General features: G+C 43.5%; 1 protein-coding gene across 3 annotated transcripts in view; it reads left to right on the top strand.

Moving 5' to 3' along the window:
* The window catches only part of LOC109865402 (thyroid hormone receptor alpha), a 174,362-nt gene that overhangs the window by 116,269 nt on the left and 37,940 nt on the right, over positions 1–20,153 (top strand). For 2 of the 3 annotated variants that reach the window (XM_020453544.2, XM_031799090.1), the window contains 3 exons: positions 9,798–10,048; positions 17,265–17,326; positions 18,480–18,518. In XM_020453544.2, coding sequence (XP_020309133.1) covers positions 9,993–10,048; positions 17,265–17,326; positions 18,480–18,518 — 157 coding nt within the window. In that variant the 5' untranslated portion in view covers positions 9,798–9,992. Of the gene's footprint in view, positions 1–9,797; positions 10,049–10,465; positions 13,618–17,264; positions 17,327–18,479; positions 18,519–20,153 lie in introns of those variants that run through there. The other variant, XM_031799091.1, reaches the window with a different exon arrangement.

Here is a 20,153-nt window from a genome sequence, read left to right as displayed (position 1 = left end):
AGTGTGTGTGTGTGTGTGTGTGTGTGTGTGTGTGTGTGTGTGTGTGTGTGTGTGTGTGTGTGTGTGTGTGTGTGTGTGTGTGTGTGTGTGTGTGTGTGTGTGTGTGTGTGTGTGTGTGTGTGTGTGTGTGTGTGTGTGTGTGTCTGGCACGTGGTTCAGGAGTCCACACACACACACAGGTTTTCTCTCTCTGCCTTAAGGTGGTGATGACACTGAGATGTGCTGTACCATACTGTATACACCTGGCCCTTCTTTGGACACTGTGTTAACAAACCTCCAAATGACCTTCAATGCCATTCAACACTCCTTCCGTGGCCTCCAACTGCTCTTAAATGCTAGTAAAACTCAATACATGCTCTTCAATCGATGGCTGCCCGCACCTGCCCGCCCGACTAGCATCACTACTCTGGACGGTTCTGACTTAGAATATGTGGACAACTACAAATACCTAGGTGTCTGGCTAGACTGTAAACTCTCCTTCCAGACTCATATTAAGCATCTCCAATCCAAAATTAAATCTAGACAAAGCCTCCTTCACTCACGCGCCAAACATACCCTCGTAAAACTGACCATCTTACCGATCCTCGACTTCGGCGATGTCATTTACAAAATAGCCTCCACCACTCTACTCAGCAAACTGGATGCAGTCTATCACAGTGCCATCCGTTTTGTCACCAAAGCCCCCTATACTACCCACCACTGCGACCTGTATGCTCTCGTCGGCTGGCCCTCGCTTCATATTCGTTGCCAAACCCACTGGCTCCAGGTCATCTATAAGTCTTTGGAGGTAAAGCTCCGCCTTATCTCAGCTCACTGGTCATCCCCAAATGCAACACCTCCTTTGGCTGCCTTTCCTTCCAGCTCTCTGCTGACTGGAACGAATTGCAAAAATCACTGAAGTTGGAGACTTTTATCTCCCTCACCAACTTTAAACATCAGCTATCTGAGCAGCTTACCGATTGCTGCAGCTGTACACAGCCCATCTGTAAATAGCCTATCCAACTACCTACTTCATCCCCATATTGTTTTTATTTACTTTTTTTGCTCTTTTGCACACCAGTATTTCTACTTGCACATCATCATCTGCATCATCTATCACTCCAGTGTTCATTTGCTAAATTGTAATTACTTCGCTACTTTGGCCTATTTATTGCCTTACCTCCTTACTTCATTTTCACACACTGTATATTGATTTTTCTGTTGAGGTATTGACTGTACTTTTGTTTATCCCACGTGTAACTCTGGGTTGTTGTTTGTGTCACACTGCTTTGCTTTATCTTGGCCAAGTCACAGTTGTAAATGAGAACTTGTTCTCAACTGGCCTACCTGGTTAAATAAAGGTGAAATAAAAAATACAAAGTATGGTCTATAAAGCCCTTAGTAGTGGAGCCTCGTTGCATTGATTAACACCACTTTCACCAACTGCAATAAGGCCATGTGAGTCAGGGTGAATTATGCACCAACTTGGAAAGGAGTCTTAGGAGACTTCCACTGATTGCACTGCAGCAGATGGAGCACCCGCAGTTCTTCAAGCTCCAAACAAGTCGACAGCCCTAGATCTCTCTGTCAAGTTCCTCTTTACAGATCAACCTATTTCACTCCGTCACATCAACTACACATTAAACCTCAGACGTCCTTGATCTAAACTTCCCTCTCTTCCTCCATCAAGAGCTTCTTCTCCCTCTCTCTCCTCCTTTTTAACCGAGCTCAGCTCCTCCCTTTTGTCATTTTCCCTCGCAAATAAAGAACTGAGAGACGTCAATCAAATTGGTGGGAACTAAAAGACTAAATAAATAGAGGGATGTTTAATTGATACAGAGGCTGCCCCACGCGCCAACATCACAAGTTCGCTCGTTTTTCTTTCTCATGCGTTTTAAAGTTGGCATTTTATAGTATGCCAATTAAAGTGCAGCTCGGGGAGCGAGCCCAGATTCTCAAGCCCCAATTAAAAGTTGGAGGGTTGATTTGACAGGACAGGGAAACAGATCAGGCCATGTGAGTGAGAGTGACTGAAGAAATGGCTGGGCTCACATTGTTTAGAGATGTATTCAACACACACACACACACACGCACACATGCATATTGACGCCACACACACATACATTCACATTCCTTCACACTTCTCACATGCGCTGCTGCTACTCTCTGTTTATTATCTATGCATAGTCACTTTACCCCTACCTACATGTACATATTACCTCAATTACTAACCCGTACCCCTGCACATCGACTCGGTACCAGTACCGCCTGTATAAAGCCTTGTTATTTTTTTCCTTTAATTTATTTAGCCAATTTCACTTACTTACTTTTTAAAAACTCTGCATTGCTGGTTAGGGGCTCGTAAGTAAGCATTTCAAGGTTATATTCGGCATGTATGAGACTGACATGCCTGCTCCCGCTTCCCCTCTCTGATGCTTGAGGGCGCCAGGCTGCCATTCATTACTCACACCTGTCACCATTATTACGCGCACCAGCGCTCACTGGACTTACCTGGACTCCTTCACGTTGTTGATTGCCCCTACTATATCTGTTTGTTCCTCAGTTTGTTCCCCGTCAGCATTATTGTTGTCATGTCGTTTTGTTCCTCCCGCTGTTTGTTTCATTTTCCATTAAATGTTCACTCCCTGTACTTGCTTCTCATCTCCAGCGTCGGTCCTTACCGTGACATAAAATGTGATTTGATTATTCTCAAGTAATCATCCCCCACTTGACGAGATCCATACTGTAGCTGTCTGCACATTCAGTGTATACCTATGTTTCTTGTTACATGTGCTAGTCACGCTTGCCAGACTCTCAGAGATACAGCGTCTGTGGCAAAAGATTATATGTGTATATACACGCACACATTTTCGCTCACACTCACTCATGTAAGCACACAGCACACAAATGCAGTACAAGCGCAAAAATGCACACAAACACACAAAACAACCCACCTCACTCACTCACACACACACACACACACACACACACACACACACACACACACACACACACACACACACACACACACACACTTGCATAAGCCACCTGAAACCCTTAAAGTGGAACTGACAGCATTTTAGCAACATGAAATCTTATTAAAATCTCCCAGGAAGAATGTGACACCTATGGTTTTTTTTTTTTTGTGGGGGTGGGGTTCTGACGAGCGAGCACTTACATATAGTTGGTTCCATAAAGCAATAGAATGTTCGGGAATGACATAAAATTCTATATGAATATAAAGTTGGAAAACGGCTGTGCGTTTGGACAATTCATAGAAATTACAGTCAACAAAACTGAATAAAAACATCTGTCTTGTCCAGGACCGGTGTCTACGCAGCCAATCAGAGCTACAGTTGGCCTATTATGCAAACAAGATGAGCTCAAATTTAACGAGGGAACGTAAGATAAACCCTCTCAAACTTTTTCAGCTAGTTGGCCATCACAATTGCACTGATAAACGATGGAGAATAGTAGCCTGCTCGTCCTTCTGTAGTTTGCCTACCAATGCATGCTGGTCCCAACGCACGTTTTGACAGTTGAATGGGAACGTGCCTGCCTGCTAAATACATTTGATTGACAACTAAGAGATATGGTAACTGTGGATAACAGTCGTTAAAGTTCAGCATAGCTAGCTAGCGAGAAAAATGATTCACATTTCTTGCTTGCTAACTGAATTACACCTGTCTCTCCAGCTGTAGCCACTGAAAAACGATATGAGGAGAAAAAGTTGCATTTTCGGGACAGATATAGCCTATTTGTTTTTACCAAAAAACTTGCAAAATATGAAATATCACATCTACATAAGTAATCAGACCCTTCACTCAGTACTTTCTTGAAGCATCTTTGGCAGCGGTTACAGCCTTGAGGCTTCTTGGGTGCAAGCTTGGCACACCTGTATTTGGAGAGTTTCTCCCATTCTTCTCTGCAGATCCTCTCAAGCTCTGTCAGGTTGGATGGGGAGTGTCGCTGTACAGCTATTTCCAGGTCTCTCCAGAGATGTTAGATCGGGTTCAAGTCCGGGCTCTGGTTGGGCCACTGAAGTGCATTCAGAGACTTGTCCCGAAGCCACTCCTGTGTTGTCTTGGCTGTGTGCTTAGGGTCGTTATCCTGTTGGAAGGTGAACCTTCAACCCAGTCTGAGGTCCTGAGCCCAGCCTAAAACCCCAAAAAGGAAGCAATGCCAATGTAGAAGCACAGTGGCTAGGAAAAACTCCCTAGAAAGGCAGGATCCTAGGAAGAAACCTAGAGAGGAACCAGGCTCTGAGGGGTGGCCAGTCCTCTTCTGGCTGTGCCGGGTGGAGATTATAACAGTACTAGTCTCCTAGTCCCTGCCACTGAAAAACATCCCCACAGCATGATGCTGCCATCACCATGCTTCACCGTAGGGATGGTGCCAGGTTTCCTCCAGATGTGACGCTTGGCATTCAGGCCAAAGTGTTCAATCTTGGTTTCATCAGACCAGAGAATCTTGTTTTTCATGGTCTGTGAGTCTTTAGGTGCCTTTTGGCAAACTCCAAGTGGGATTTCATGTACCTTTTACTGAGCAGTGGCTTCCGTCTGGCCACTCTACCATAAAGGCCTGATTGATGGAGTACTGCAGAGATGATCCTTCTGGAGGTTTCTTCCATCTCCACAGAAGAACTCTAAAGCTCTGTCAGAGTGACAATCCCCTGATTCCTCAGTTAGGCTGTGCGACCAGCTTTAGAAAGAGTCTTGGTGGTTCCAAACTTCTTCCATTTAATAATTCTTGGGGACCTTGAATGCTGCAGAAATGTTGTGCCTCGACACAATCCTGTCTAGGCGCTCTACGAACAATTCCTTTGACCTCATGGCTTGGTTTTTGCTCTGACATGCACTGTTAACTGTGGGACCTTATATAGACAGGTGTGTGCCTTTCCAAATCATGTCCAATCAATTGAATTTACCACAGGTGGACTCCAATCAAGTTGTAGAAACATCTCAAGGATGATTAATGGAAACAGGATGCACCTGAGCTCAATGTCGAGTCTCATAGCAAAGTGTCTGAATACTTATGCAAATAAGGTATTTCTGTTTTTTATTTGTAATAAATTTGCTAAGATTTCTAAAAAACCTAGTTTCGCTTTGACATTATGGAGTATTGTGTGTGCATTTATGAGGATTTTTATTTATTTAATCCATTTTAGAATAAGGCTGTAAGGCAACAAAATGTGGAAGAAGGCAGATGGTCTGAAACCTTTTCGAAGGCACTGTATGCACACAGGATGCTTTGTATAGCATTATAACTTATTAAAACAAAAGAATAGATAAATACTATTTGTCCAGCCTTTGCTGCTGTGCTTGCAGATGCCCATAATATGTTCCAACGTTTCCTAATCAAAAAGTATTTAATAACTCCAAATAACAAAATCAGAGCTATAGGTTATTGTAACATTTAAACTTAAAACATGATTTGCCTTTATTTGCAACTGCATGGGTCACTGGTGCGGTTGAATGCAGCATTGCTGTGTGGCGCACTCAAAATGTCTTGTAGTTGAGTAGCCAGCCGAGGCTACTGCTGAAATGTTGCTGTAATAGGCCTATATGTTTCTCATTGGATGGAGTTTTGTTTCAGGTTTTGTTTTTTGGTTATTCATTTGTCAAGCTTTAAAAACCAAAGCCAGACTGCACGTTTTTAGTAGCCGAGCTAGGATTGTAGCTTGTGTCTGTACACTTTCCCTCTGCTGTGCGCTGTAAACGGGACACATAGAAGCAGCGCAATTGAAGTTGAATTCACAGATGAGAGCACATCAGACTGTCATTTTATAAAGTAGGTGACTCAACTGTTGACTCCTTTATACTCAGGCCTTGTATTTGACATGTGCGCTATAGCATATTAGCCATGTTATGACTTAGTTATTACAGTTGTACATTTTTTTCCAAAATATTGAGTTATGTTCCAGACCAGCTGTGATTTACAACCTGATAGCAATATGTTTTGGACAACCAAGAAATGTCTTGGTGAATTATATAAATCATTCAGTGTACCGCATACATCTATTCTGCCAACAAGGCCTTACAGTACATCATGGAATTTTGAGTCAAACATAAACTATTTTTAAAACCAGTTATAAAGTTGGTTTTGTAGCACAAACGAGGAATTTGATATTTTTGACTGATATGATTGTCTGTTTGTCTTGTCTGTATTGTACTGCAAAGTAGGTCAAACGCTGTCCGTTCCACCTTAAATGTATTATTCAGTGTTTTCTTTTCCCTTTTCCTGTTATTGGTTTGTAAGCCCTAAAAACTAAGTTCATTTTCTCTCCTCAGGCCAACCAACTGTGATCTAATTAAAGTTCCCTATTTACCTCTGTCTCCCTCTCCCTCTCTGTTCCCATTCTCTCCTGTTTCTCTTCTCTCTCCTTTACTGCACTTTCAGAGGAAAGTATAGATTTACTGTGTGCTGTACTCTGTCTTTTGAAAGCCTCTCCCCGTGCTCCATCTTGCTTTTCCTCTTGACTACCATAATCTTATCATCTCTCTCTCTCTCTCTCTCTCTCTCACAAGAACCCTATGCAATAATAAAACATGCTTTAGTAGGGGCTATCAAACAGCCCACCCCTACTAAAGCATGTTTTATTATTGCATAGGGTTCTTGAGAGAGAGAGAGATGATAAGATTATGGTATGGGGTTGACCTTGGCTATAGGGAGACAGCATACGCATGGATATCTGAGTAGGTGCAGGCAAGGCAAGGCCACAGCACTGATGAGGCTAGATATGAGCTAGCGGTCGGGCATAGAGTGAAAATGGGACATCGCACATAGACAGAAGAACATTTCTCTATCTAATCTAATCTATTGGACCGTATTGGAGATTTAACCGATTTTAAATCATTCTTGAACTTCAAGATGTGGTTGCATTGTTTTTCTCCATTTGACTGTAACACAATGAGTCCCTTTAGCCTCTGTCTGTTTTATTGCCGCGGACAAATTGTTTCAACTGGTACATGCAGAAGCAGCACAGGGATAGCTCTGTCAATGGTTTTCTTGTGATAGTCCTTCTGGTGAATGTGTGTCATTACTGTCCTATCCAGCTTTTTATCACAATTTGTCCTCACATTTGTGGTTTAGGGTCGAGGAGACTACATGACTATGCAGTGCACGTGTGTTGTGCTGGATTCCGTGTGTGTGTCTGTCAGCGTGTGTGTGTGTGTGTGTGTCTCGTGTTAGCAGCTCTGAACCAGCACATGCCGTGTGAGGGGATACGCCAGCTGAGCTCTTATATTTGTTCTTATTAACAGTCCACAGTACTATTACAAGAACCACTGCATCACATTATGGTACGTTGGACTAGAATGCCTTGAAATGTCCTTGAACTCGCTATAGAATATGAAATATATATTATGTCCACGGGGGTCTGGCTAGTCCTGCATCCCACCTCTGCACGATAACCTTGATATGGCTAGATAGACCGCTGTATTATGGTCAGCTATTAGCGTTATCTATCAGGGTCAGGACATCACTGTAGGAGGCCGACCACTTCTCCAACATACACCCCTCCCTTTTTTCCCCCATGATGCTGTGCGGCTGGTATGCGTTCGTCTCAAGTTCCTCTTATCACGGAGCGTGTTCAAGCTGTAAATAGATTGAGAGAGGCTGTTAATGCCGCGGTTCAACATTTGTTTAACTAAGTAAATGGTGAAGTTGGCTAGTAAAACTCACACCTGTGCATCAGTCGACATCTTGTAAATCGTTAAGTGTGACACGGAGGCTGGGGTTGCGTACACACGCCTTGATTAATGGGTTTGGGCTTTTGACCTCGAAGAGGGAACTGTCGAAACATCATGCTAACATGACCGTCAAATAAATCAAATCAAATCAAATTTATTTATATAGCCCTTCGTACATCAGCTGATATCTCAAAGTGCTGTACAGAAACCCAGCTTAAAACCCCAAACAGCAAGCAATGCAGGTGTAGAAGCACGGTGGCTAGGAAAAACTCCCTAGAAAGGCCAAAACCTAGGAAGAAACCTAGAGAGGAACCAGGCTATGTGGGGTGGCTAGTCCTCTTCTGGCTGTGCCGGGTGGAGATTATAACAGAACATGGCCAAGATGTTCAAATGTTCATAAATGACCAGCATGGTCGTATAATAATAAGGCAGAACAGTTGAAACTGGAGCAGCAGCACGGTCAGATGGACTGGGGACAGCAAGGAGTCATCATGTCAGGTAGTCCTGAAGGCTGAGACAGGAGGGGTCAGGAGACACTGTGGCCCCATCCGAGGACACCCCCGGACAGGGACAAACAGGAAGGATATAACCCCACCCGCTTTGTCAAAGCACAGCCCCCACACCACTAGAGGGATATCTTCAACCACAAACTTACCATCCTGAGACAAGACTGAGTATAGCCCACAAAGATCTCCGCCATGGCACAACCCAAGGGGAGGCGCCAACCCAGACAGGATGACCACATCAGTGAATCAACCCACTGACCAATGATCATTTTTGTCTGTAATTTTACAATGAAGAAGATTCCTACACAAGCAAAATGATTTTCCATGTGAAATATAGATGGAAAATATTCAGCCACTCTTGGAGGAAAACGGAATACATGAAAGACACAATAGGTTTCACTTTCTTACCTTAAAATGACACGACAACCCGGCTTTAAAGCAGTCAACGTGCTGTAAAATAGAACACAGTAAGCTTGGTGACATCGCAGCATTTCAACTCGCACTATTATGTGGCAATTACGCGGTGCCACTGTTAAATTAGCGATTGCTGACAACAATCTCGTGCTCGCAATCGTTCCATCCCTCTGTTTGGGGTTGGAAAGGCGTTGAACGAGGGATTAGGGGAGGAAGAATAGAGCTGAGGAAGGAGCGGTCAAAAAGGTTGAATAGGTCGCTTGTGTGTGTGTATATGTAAATGTGTGTGTGTGTGTGTGTTTCTCAGAAACTCTTGGAAAGCCCTGTCGTCGTGTGGCCAGGAGTCAGGGGTCATGCATGTTAGGCCAACGTGTGAGACCTTCTCACATGAAGCTTTTGGAAAGGTTGCATAAACAATGTGGCCAATGCAACATATGGAAGACCACTCTCTGGCAAGTCTGTTATGGTCTGAACCCTACGGAAACACGAGGACATGTCATCTCAAATCATGGTAGTTCTAGTCCGTTCTGTTTAGGTACAGGAGGGAGACAGAGAAAAAGGAACGAGAATCCTTGTTGAGTAACATGGTTGGCACTAAAACAAAATTCGTATCCACTGTTGTTGATTGGCAGTCAATGATATTCCCTCTGTTCTATTCTCGCTTCTCTCCCATGACAATGACCTATCCATCTAATGCTAACGGAATGTGCGCTTTAAGCTAAGCTAACGGAATGTATACATTAAGCCAAGCTAACGGAATGTATACATTTAGCCAAGCTAACGAAATGTATAAATTTAGCCAAGCTAACGGAATGTATACATTTAGCCAAGCTAACGAAATGTATACATTTAGCCAAGCTAACGGAATGTATACATTTAGCCAAGCTAACGGAATGTATACATTTAGCCAAGCTAACGGAATGTATACATTTAGCCAAGCTAACGGAATGTATACATTTAGCCAAGCTAATGGAATGTATAAATTTAGCCAAGCTAACGGAATGTATACATTTAGCCAAGCTAACGGAATGTATACATTTAGCCAAGCTAACGGAATGTATACATTTAGCCAAGCTAACTGAATGTATACATGGAGGTCATACTAACCAAACGTATGGAAGTTGCTTACTGTGTATGGAAGTCATGCTAACTGATTGTTTACGTGGAGTTCTTGCTAACTGAATATATCCTATTCTCTCATTGATAGATCTTGTCCGGTCCAGTCCATTCGTCAGTCCTAGGGCAAGCACAGGGGGGTCGCTCCGGAGGCTAGAGCCCGCCCGGACCGGGACCCTGTGATGTCGCACTGACTGACCCCCCTACCTGCGAATGACCAGCGAGCGTCCGAGGGTGGGGCCCGCCTCAGTCTCGCATGATTGGCTGTTGGATGGAATTAAGGTGAATGGAACACATGCCCAAGGAGCAGGACCCTAGCCTATCAGAGGGAGAGGAGAAACGGTGAGTCCTGTCCCCCACTTCCTGGTCTCAACCATACAGGCTATAACCCTGCCGCTAACATCACACAGTGGATAGGGATCACATGGTCTTATGGGTTAGGGGTCTTCTGGGGAAAGTGTAGAATTACTGGGTTTTACCCTTTTGTTTTGAAAGTCTGCTCTCTGCTCCCTCTCTCGCTGTGCTTCTCTTTCTTTTCTCTCTTCCCTCTTTCTCTCTCTCTTCCCTTTCTCCCTCTCTTTCTTGCTCTTCGTTCTCTCCCTCTCTTTCTCTTTCCTCTCTTCCTCTTTCTCTCTTTCCTCTCCCTCTTTCTCTCACTTTCCTCTCTCTTTCTCACCCTTCCCTCTCTCCCTATTTCTCCCTCTTCCCTCTCTTCCTCTTTCTCTCTCTTTCCTCTCTCCCTCTCTTTCTCTCTTTCCTCTTTCTCCTCTCTCCCTCTCTTTCCTCTTTGTCTACTGCCTGCAAGTTGAAACAGCTCAAAAAAAGTGATCTCGTTTTCGAAGAAACCTAAAAACTAGTCCTCCAGGTTTCCCGACCCTGAACACGTGTGAGTGTGTAACTTACTAACTGCTCGGAGCCAGTCCACCAGACACAAACACAGGTCGTTCCCTTGTCATCATTCATTAGAACACAACATCAATGAAATGGAAGCTCCTCTGTCTCAACCAGTCAGGCTGTGTCAGAGTGGAACGAGGACTTTTATCAAAGAGCAACCTCCTCCTGCTCAAAAAGCACAACTATCAGTCAGTCTGATTTGCCTCCGAGCGATTGGAGAGAGAGAGAGAGAGAGAGAGAGAGAGAGAGAGAGAGAAGAGACGAGAAGTGAGAGAGGAGAGAGAGAGAGAGGGAGAGAGAGGAAGAGAGAGAGCAATATGGGGGTTGGGGAAGAGAGAGAGAGAGAGAGCAGCCTGGCTAGGGTAGAGTGATACCACATTCTGTTAGCATAGCCTATAGTTTTATATGGTTGATAGTGGTGGTGTTTGTGTTCTGTTACACTGGTACGTGTGTCTACATTATTTATGCATACTGATGTGTGTTTGAGAGCGGTTGGATACAGTACGTGCATCAAAGTCTGTGTTTGCGTGCGTCCGTGAGCTTGTGTGGGTGTTTATTTGCTTGTGCTTGCCCTTGTGTGTGTATGCTACGTTGTGCTTGTGTGTGTTGTGTGTCGTGGTTGTGACACGTGGGCCATGGAGAGGGTCTACGGCTCCCTGGAATGCTGTGTCAAATTCCCCGGCGCTGAGCCCTTTGGCATATTACCCAGGCCCAAATGAAAGGAAAGCCACAGGAGCCGGACAAAATTTCTCAGCCGCGATGGACCCCTGTCAGTAGATTAGCAGTTGGGCTCGTGTGTGCGTGCGTGCGTGTGTGTAGTGAAGGTTCAGGGCTAAATTAAGCCTGCTGTCGCTGTGTCAATTAAAGACGGGGAGGAATTAAAGAGCTTGATCCTGATTTGGACTGTTTGCTAATCACATTGGAGTTGATTGAACTGTTTGATACTGTAGTGAATGTGGTTAAAGCTCTCCTTCACCGTGTTGTCCTTGCAAACCTTTTGAAGTGAAACTGGGGATAGTTGAACCAAATGACAGATGTATACATTTGTTTCCTTACCTTGAAAGCAGTCTGTGAACAAGGAATGACTTTAGCCGAGCAACTGTGGATTGCAGTCACTCCTGCTGTTCAGGTAAGGCAACAAATATCTGAATACGCAACTTTGCTGAACTGTCCCTTTTAACGTCACTGTTCGGATGAGAGTAGATGAAAGTAATACAGGGCTGGTGCAGGGAAGTCTCCTGCTTCTTCTCTTGCACTTGCTCGAGGCAGGAATAAAGCGAGAGACGCACAGTAATTTCATGTCTTGTGGTGCTGTGGTTGCTGATGGTAGCAAATGGCTTAGCACCAGCTTTCTTTGTTTCCTTAGTGTTCTCAACGTTGCCAAAAAAAGCCACTGCCCGATCTTATTCTACTTATGTAGGCAATGGTTTGCCGAGCGCTATTTGGCAACGCCGATGTCGTTGTGGCAACGAAGTCACTGCAATTGGATGATCAAATCTGTTCTAATTGCTGATAAGATGGCGGAAATGGAAGTGGTGTAGAGAACAGAGACGGGCTGGATTATTCTCTGACAGCTGTTGTGCCCATATCCGTTATCAAACGGGCACACACACGCTCATCCTCTCTATTCAGATAAGGTTTGCAGTGTGAAACCGACAGGCTTCACTATCGAATGAGAGATCCGTACAAACAGGGTATTTATTTTCCCTTTCCGACATTGTACACGTTGTATTTTGGCTTCTTGAATTTCTCCAGCCTCTGTGACTCTTAAATCAATTTCCATACCAAACAATGCCATTTCTGTCATGCAATTGCGGTCACTGCTCACTGGGCACACGCTGGTGGAACCAACGTGGAATAGACGATTTTGCTTTCCCTTCCTCTCATGACATCAATATTGCTTTTACGACTTCCTTGTGTCATATGGAAGATGAATAGCAGTGGATGTGATATGCCCAGCTTCATTATGAAACAGTATGAGAAGCAACAATGCCTGTAGTACACTATTGTCATCTTGTTACGCATTCATTGGACATGTGAGACAAACAATGTTTTGATTTCCTTTTGGCAGGGACCTCTATCACAGCCAGAAGTATAATTGCTTGTAATTACTGACCTGAGAAAGAGAGAGAGAGAGAGAGAGAGAGAGAGAGAGAGAGGTGTGTGTGTGCATGGCTCTAATTTCTATCTCTGATTTCACTGGCATTATTTGTAAATAACCTGTCTAACAAACAAGACTTTACACGCCTGAAATCCGATGCAAATCTGGTTTTAGTATGCGCAATTCACTGGGAACAATAAGCTACTGTGTAGTACTGGACCTAAATGTAGGGCCCGACGTCCTGCATAGGCTGGTGGGGTATAGATTGAAGTCAGGCTTCTATTAAAGGTACACGACTTGTTTACTTTAGTATTTCAGTCCCTGAAGACTTGAGTCACATGATAGGGCTACTTCATAAAAAGACATCTGAGACGGTTTTAAAGGGGTCCGTCAATGTAATGTCTTTGATATTTCTGCATTCGAGCATTGACGATTTCTGTTTTGCCTCGTAAATGTTGGGTCGTCGACAATTAGCTACGTTTCTAAATCCCTTTAAGTAAGTCGCCCTCATTTCAAGTCATTGCGCTTTCGGCTCTGTTGCTGAAGTACAGAAATAGACCCATGGAACCCGCCTTGTGGTCAGAGCCTGCCTGACAGCTACCTGTTAGTTGCCATATCAACCCACCATCAATCATCCCAAAACCTGTTGTCAGACCCTCAGGTGGAGAGGCTGTCCCACGTCCAATCAGAGAGCAGGGGCGGGGCTAGAGGGAGAGAGAGAGAGAGAGAGAGAGAGAGAGAGAGAGAAGGGGTTTATTTAGAGAAATGAGAGAGAGAGAGAGAAAGTATTTTCAGAGCTAAAACATGGCTGGCAGCAGGTTCACTGTACAGTAGATGTCTCTCCAATTTGCCAGCTGTTTGAGAGGCCAGCCACTCTTTTCGCAATGCATATTCTACACTCACACTGCGTTATAAGGTCAGAAATGTTTTTTTCATGTTTTGGACTGTCACTTTTTGTTTTGCAGGTTAATTGCACTGTGCCTGTGTTGTTGTTTTTCAGGGATGGTACATTGCTACAGTAATGTTGCTTGCTTTGATTTTTGAGCAGAAAATAAAACCTTGGGGAATCAAATCTTGGGGAATCAAATCTTAGGGAATCAAACCTTGGGGAATCAAACTTTGATTTTGCTATCTGATTCACACAACTATGTGCTGGAACTTGTAAGATCACATTGCAGTTAAAAACTTTTTTTTTTTATGAATTAGTCCTGTTGTACAGTATGTTTCTGCAAAAGCGCTATGTGCTGTAATTCCCGAGCAGTGTGGCACAGTTTAAAACCTGCTCGGCCGCCAACTCCTTACATAATTGTACCCAAATGAAGCATTGTTTTCATAAGATAGGGGCACTTCAAAAAGCTTCCCTTTAGCTCTGCGACGTACCATACGTATATACAAATTCACACACAAAATGTTTCCTCAGCTTCTGGCGTTGGGTATTAGCTAACCTAATGTAGCAGGTCCTGACGAGAAGGGAAAAAAACTGTCGGGGGAGGTTCTCTTCTGCACTGTTGAACCAATCCAGTAAATGTGGAGGAGGAGTTAGGATGGAGTGTCAACTTATTAACGTCCGACAATGGAAGTCACTTCACAGGCTTCATTTCCATTTCCCCTGTTTCCGACCCACAGAGGGTGGATATTATGCCCGGGACGATACCAGTTTCGCGATACGTAGTTTCCCAGCGGAGATGGACCATGGTGGGTCACATGACTCAGGTCTAGCTGGCTGAGCGCATGCTGGGTTTTTGGGGGCTACGGGCTTCGTCTTTGGTCTGTCCGTCCGTAGGCCCGGGACGATACCAGTGTTGTGATACTCGTTAGTATTGTGGCAAGGAAACAAAACACAAAGCGGATTTAACTTCTTTAGGAAAACCGCACTAATGTTGAAAGCAAACATCGTTATGTTGTCATCCAGTCACATGTATTTATTTTCCAAGCTATAGCTCTCAGTATTTTAATTACATCAGGTTTTTAAAGGACCAAATAGTTTGTCTGCTTCGTGAGTTCATTTTTGCCATGTACCAAGTATCGCAATATTTTTTCCATCACGGCACTAGTGGGTATTAGCCTACACTGCAACCAAGCAAACTGCAAATGGCTCCTTGAATTGAGTTCCTAAAAGGCACTTGCCCCCCCCCCCCCCCCCCCCTACTTGGCCTCCCTCCATTTGAGTGTGAAATAATTGATGTTTTTTGTTGTTGTGGTGAAAAGCAGTGTACAGAGTAGGTTTTTCCTTCTATTTCACTCTCGCCTCAGCAGAAGACTTGAGCTGTGTGTGAAGCTCTGAAGGCATCTTTTTATAGCTGGCACAACAGAGAGTTGAGAGGGGGCTGGACGCTAGGTTTAGGCTAGCCACTTCTGAGGGCTCCGCTAGGGTGTTCAGCTTATTCATCTCTGTCGGGTCGACTGTGATGGTGGAGGTTGTGTTTTCATTCAAGTTATTTCTGAATTGATTGGCTGTGAGGGTGATTTAGATATGGAGGCTTGGCAGGCGGCAGTAGTATACCTTTATTCTATTTCTCTATGAAACATTTAAGAGTTGACTTCAAGACCTTTAGTTCAATACCTTAAAGGGGCTATCTGCAGTTGCTATCCATTTTTGGACGTATAAACAAATGTGTACCCATTTATTCTTTAATAATATACCCCGTCAGAACCCCAAATATAAGCGTGTTTTAGTCCAATGTTTGTAAAAAAAAAAAAAAAGGTCAATATAAACCAGCACTGTATAGCCTCAAAACGTGGTTAAACTGTCATGTTGATATAATGGATGGTCAGTCCTTGCATCCAGAGCTCTGTCTAAGAATTTGAGAGTGGTTACATTTCTCCAGCCCCATCCCTCAGCTATTCGCCAAAACAGTGGCGGGGTGTCCACTTTGTTAGTATTTGGACTGGAAGATTGCCCCTTTAAGGCTTGATTAGGCTCACTGTGGCACCCACGTTACTGTAATTGAAAACAACACATCCCAATTAGGAAGCCAGTGAAACAACCACTTATGTCCTTAGGATTCCCTTAGCAACGATCGCTATTTACTGAGAGCAGAGAGGGAGAGAGAGTTCAGACAAACGAGTGTTCAAATTCACTTTAGTAAGCTATATTAGGTTTTATACACTTTTATGGAGACCCACTCCCCTAGCAGACCTGGAGCTGGCATTAAAGAGCTTCTCATGGTGCAAGAAGCTGAAGTGCTCAGGAGTGTCTGGAGGGCTGCAGAGGGACCATAGGGAAACATTAGTGTTGACGTCTGATAGATCCTACAGCGTTACTTATTAGTGCACTCTCTCCCAGGCTAAGTGTGCTAAGTTCTCCTGTTACAGAGGTGTGCTTTATTCAGATGGGCTGTGTGTGTGTGTGTGTGTGTGTGTGTGTGTGTGTGTGTGTGTGTGTGTGTGTGTGTGTGTGTGTGTGAGAACGACCGATCGGTTCGGACTATATTTTTGGCCGATATAGTCCTTTCCTTTAAATAAAGGTTAAATAAATAAATAGTTCCTAGTCTATTGACTATCGGCACTGCCGAGGTCCCCTTTATAGCGCGAGCGCCCTGTGCCTCTCCGGTGAAACTTTTTCTAAACCAGTTTTACTCACTTATTGCTCTGAGCCAATGGCTGCATCTCTGGCTCGTGCCTCACTAATTCTGCACATAATGAAGACACTTGAATAATGCGACACTGCATTTTAAAACAGTTCATTTGTTTTCTGTTAGGCAAAACAATGTCCATACAGGCTACAACACTTTACAAAGCCAGAAGATACCGGTAACCTGCTAGCTAGCTAGCTCTACAATAAACAACATTCACGGAAAGCTAACTTTCCCAGCTAGCTTACAGCTGAAGCTAACAAATGTTAACCAAAAACCTTAGGATAGGATAATGTAAGATTGTAAGATAGGATAATGTAAGATTGTTTCCATACACACACAATTTACCCAGTTTATCAATAGAGATTTACCATTCAAATAAATGATTACCATTATGTAGTTATGGTAGGTAAAACAAAGTCAAATTGATTGTATGATTCTATTATTGATTCATTAATGCCTACATGGCCGCCTGTAACATTTTTCAAATGTAATGATATTGAAAAACGTAGGTGTGTATTTGTGTGTTGCCGACTGTGTGCGTGTTTGCGCATTGGTGTATGTGTGTGTGGTTGTTGTTCTTGCTTTCCCCTCCAATGTAAATTGAAGTGGAAGGGCAGACATTTTCTCCACCCCCTTAACTAGAGCACTGCTAGAGTCCTGAAAGGTTCCTGTCGGAGAACTGGCAGGTTGAAACATGCAAAGAAGTGGGGGGGCCCTCAATCAACGTGAGTCGAGGTGCAACCCAAAAAATGAAATCCCCATTGAAGGGCTGAAACGTTAATCTTTCAACCTTGCTTCAATAAAACGATACATTTTTATGGTGAGCGAGCGTTGCGTCTTTTCCGTTTCAAGGATAAAATATGCAGACATGCCCTCCACTCTGCCTGTGTTTTAAATTCCTGCTTCCTCCTTTACACATACACTCTCTCCCCTCTCTCTCTCTCTCTCTCCCTCTCTTTCTCTCTCTTCTTTTCTCATTCTGCAGGTGGATCGATGGCCCGAAAAGGAAAAGAAAGAGCAGCTCATGTTCGGTGAAGAGCATGTCTGGTAGGTACAGTTACGGTAGACTTACAGCCATTTGCAAACAAAGACACTATGTAAGCAATGTACTGTTAGGTTCGATTTTTCCAGCCTGCAGAGTCTTCAACTCTGCAAAAACTCAAACCTGAATTGTGTTCCCAACCTGTCGCCTGGTTTGTATGTTGTGTGCTTGTGTGGGAAACACAGATGTCACAGCTCATAATTCACTGGCACCTTTTACATTTTGAGTATGTATTTATCACCTATGAGGAGAAACAAGGGAGCCTGAGCCACATCTTTCAGCGGTAAACGAGAGCCGGCCGCTCTGCTATCTTTCTTCCTGCAGTAGACTACAGTCTCTGATTGACATCTTAAAGTGCCGGGAGTTGAGAGAGCGAGCAAGAAAAACAGTTTAGAGGAATCTGTGTCATCTGCCGAGATGCTGGAAAACATCTGCGCTTGTCATCTCCTGAACGCCAACTGGGCAGATAGGGCTGTGACGATAATAGTATTGCAATATTTTTTCCATTAAGAAAAAAACAAACACAAAGCATACAGTACCAATCTTTTTGGTCCTTTTGAAAACCTGCTGTATGTAAAATATTGTGTGTTATAGCTTGGAAAAGAAATGTTTTCAACATTAGCGCTGTTTTCCTAAAGGAGTGAAATCCGCTTCTTGTTTTGTTTCCTTGCCATGATACTCATCCCGGGCCTATGGACGGACAGACCGATGAGGAAGCCCGTAGCCCCAACAACCCACCTTGCTATCAGCCAGCTAGACCTGAATCATGTGACCCACCATGGTCCATCTCCGCTGGGAAACTATGTCTGAGCCGGGCTTTGAGGGGTGGTGGGGCATAGTGCAGGTTCTTACTACCTAAGTGCTATTGGCACATGGCATGGCACCCTCAACCTTTTTCAATAGGGTTTTTCATCTGAAGAACCCACGAAGGAAACGTGTAAAAGTATATTTTTAAAGGATTTAGAGAAGTGGTTTGTCCCCAAAACAGTATGTCAGTAAATACAGTATGTCATTTTGCCTGAATTTGATTTTGAAAGACTTTATTTCATCTAAATGTATCTAAATAAAGTGGAGTGTTTTTCTATGAAGAGAGCATTGACTCTTCCATTTTGCATTCATTGAAAATAGATTATAATGTCACTTTTCTTTTCTAAACAGAAATGAAGGGATACGGACAGACTGGATCAGAGAATACAGGTCAGTTCCATACATCCTTTTGGGTCGGAGCATTTCAACAGATGTGACTGTACATCAATTGAGCTATTGGAGCAATAGCAGAGGGTGTGGGCTTCAGCAGCACTATTGATTTTGGCTCTGGTTCCTATCAAAACCCCCACAGACTGGCTTGTGAGACTGGGCATCCCTACCCTGTCCTGTACTGCCTTGTCCCTGTCCAGTGTCCACTCCTCTGCCTCTGAGAGAGCCAGACTGACACTTGTAAGACTGTACTCAGTGTGGTCTGGACACACACACATATAAACACCTTTTTACTTTCTCTAGGGAGAGCCGGGACTAAAGTAACACGGGGCGAAAGTAACACACACATTTTCTCAGATAACACAGACGCTAGAATGACTTAGTGAAGTCAGCACAGTCCTAATGTGGAGGATGACCCCCCCCCCTCCCAATCCAATCATGTTTCGCAGAGTTATCAACAAAAAGTGGTTTTGAGCGATGTAAGTAAAAATAACTAACCCGAAAGTGTTTTTTAGTTGTACAGTTGTGTTTAGTTGTTTTTAGGCTCCAAACTTATTTTTTCTTAACCCATCTAGTGACTAAATGACAGCATAGGTTTCAAGTATCATGCTAGTTGGGGCGGCAGGTAGCCTAGTGGTTAGAGCGTTGAGCCAGTAACCAAAAGGTTGCTAGATCAAATCCCCTAGCTGAGGTAACAATCTGGTAAAAATCTGTCGTTCTGCCCCTGAACAAGGCAGTTAACCCACTAGGCTGTCATTGTAAATAAGAATTTGTTCTTAACTGACTTGCCTAGTTAAACAAAGGTAACATAAATAAAATAGTTGGTCTTGGGAGTTAGCCTGGGAGAAGATATAGGAGAGATGGGTCACTATGGTCATTGGTTGCACTGATTGCAGTGTTTGTCTACATAACCTGGTTCAAGTATTCATGACATTACCCTGAAGAAGGCACAGTGATGCCGAAACGTTGGGGATTAACCCAGTAAATTGCTGGGAGTTTATATATGGAGCGTGGGCCTATTTATTTTGATAGTTTATAGTTTATTCGCCGTTAGTCAGCACCTCCACACACAATCGTTTTTTCCGGGTGTGCGCCAGCTCATGTTTTTTATGAGACAAAAATAAAACAATGTAAACTGATGACCTAGAATAAAATAAAATAAACGTTTAGGCACGGGCCATTGTCTCTTCTACTTCATCTTGTTTTTATAATGTTAGTATAATATCAATATGAATGTTATGTAAAAAAAAAAATTGAATTATATATATGACGTTAGAATTATGCCTTAATCAATTGATTTGATGGATCATCTTCTCACATAAGCTTTTATTGACGGGTTAGTGGTTAGAAACATGTATCTTTATGATTCTGGGGGCCAATTACCTTCTGTCAAGCTATGGGAATGTGACGAGCATGATGAGTTTGCCGTTTGTGAAGAGAATAAAGACGTCCATTCTATCGAGACACGAGGAGAGCGCATGACAAGGACAGCTGGAGCGTGCCTGATTGGTAGAGCGAAGCATGAATAGTAAAGTATGGTTAATTTAGCTATTATGTCATCCAGTTTAGTCTGATTTTAATATTGTAAGGCTAAATATTGTGGTTTGCGTAACATTGCGATGTTCTAACCTACAG

Source organism: Oncorhynchus kisutch, linkage group LG20, assembly GCF_002021735.2.
Source record: "Oncorhynchus kisutch isolate 150728-3 linkage group LG20, Okis_V2, whole genome shotgun sequence".
In the NCBI taxonomy this organism is placed as follows: domain Eukaryota; kingdom Metazoa; phylum Chordata; class Actinopteri; order Salmoniformes; family Salmonidae; genus Oncorhynchus; species Oncorhynchus kisutch.
Note: the sequence above shows the minus strand (reverse complement) of the source record. Positions and strands in the feature narration are given on the sequence as shown.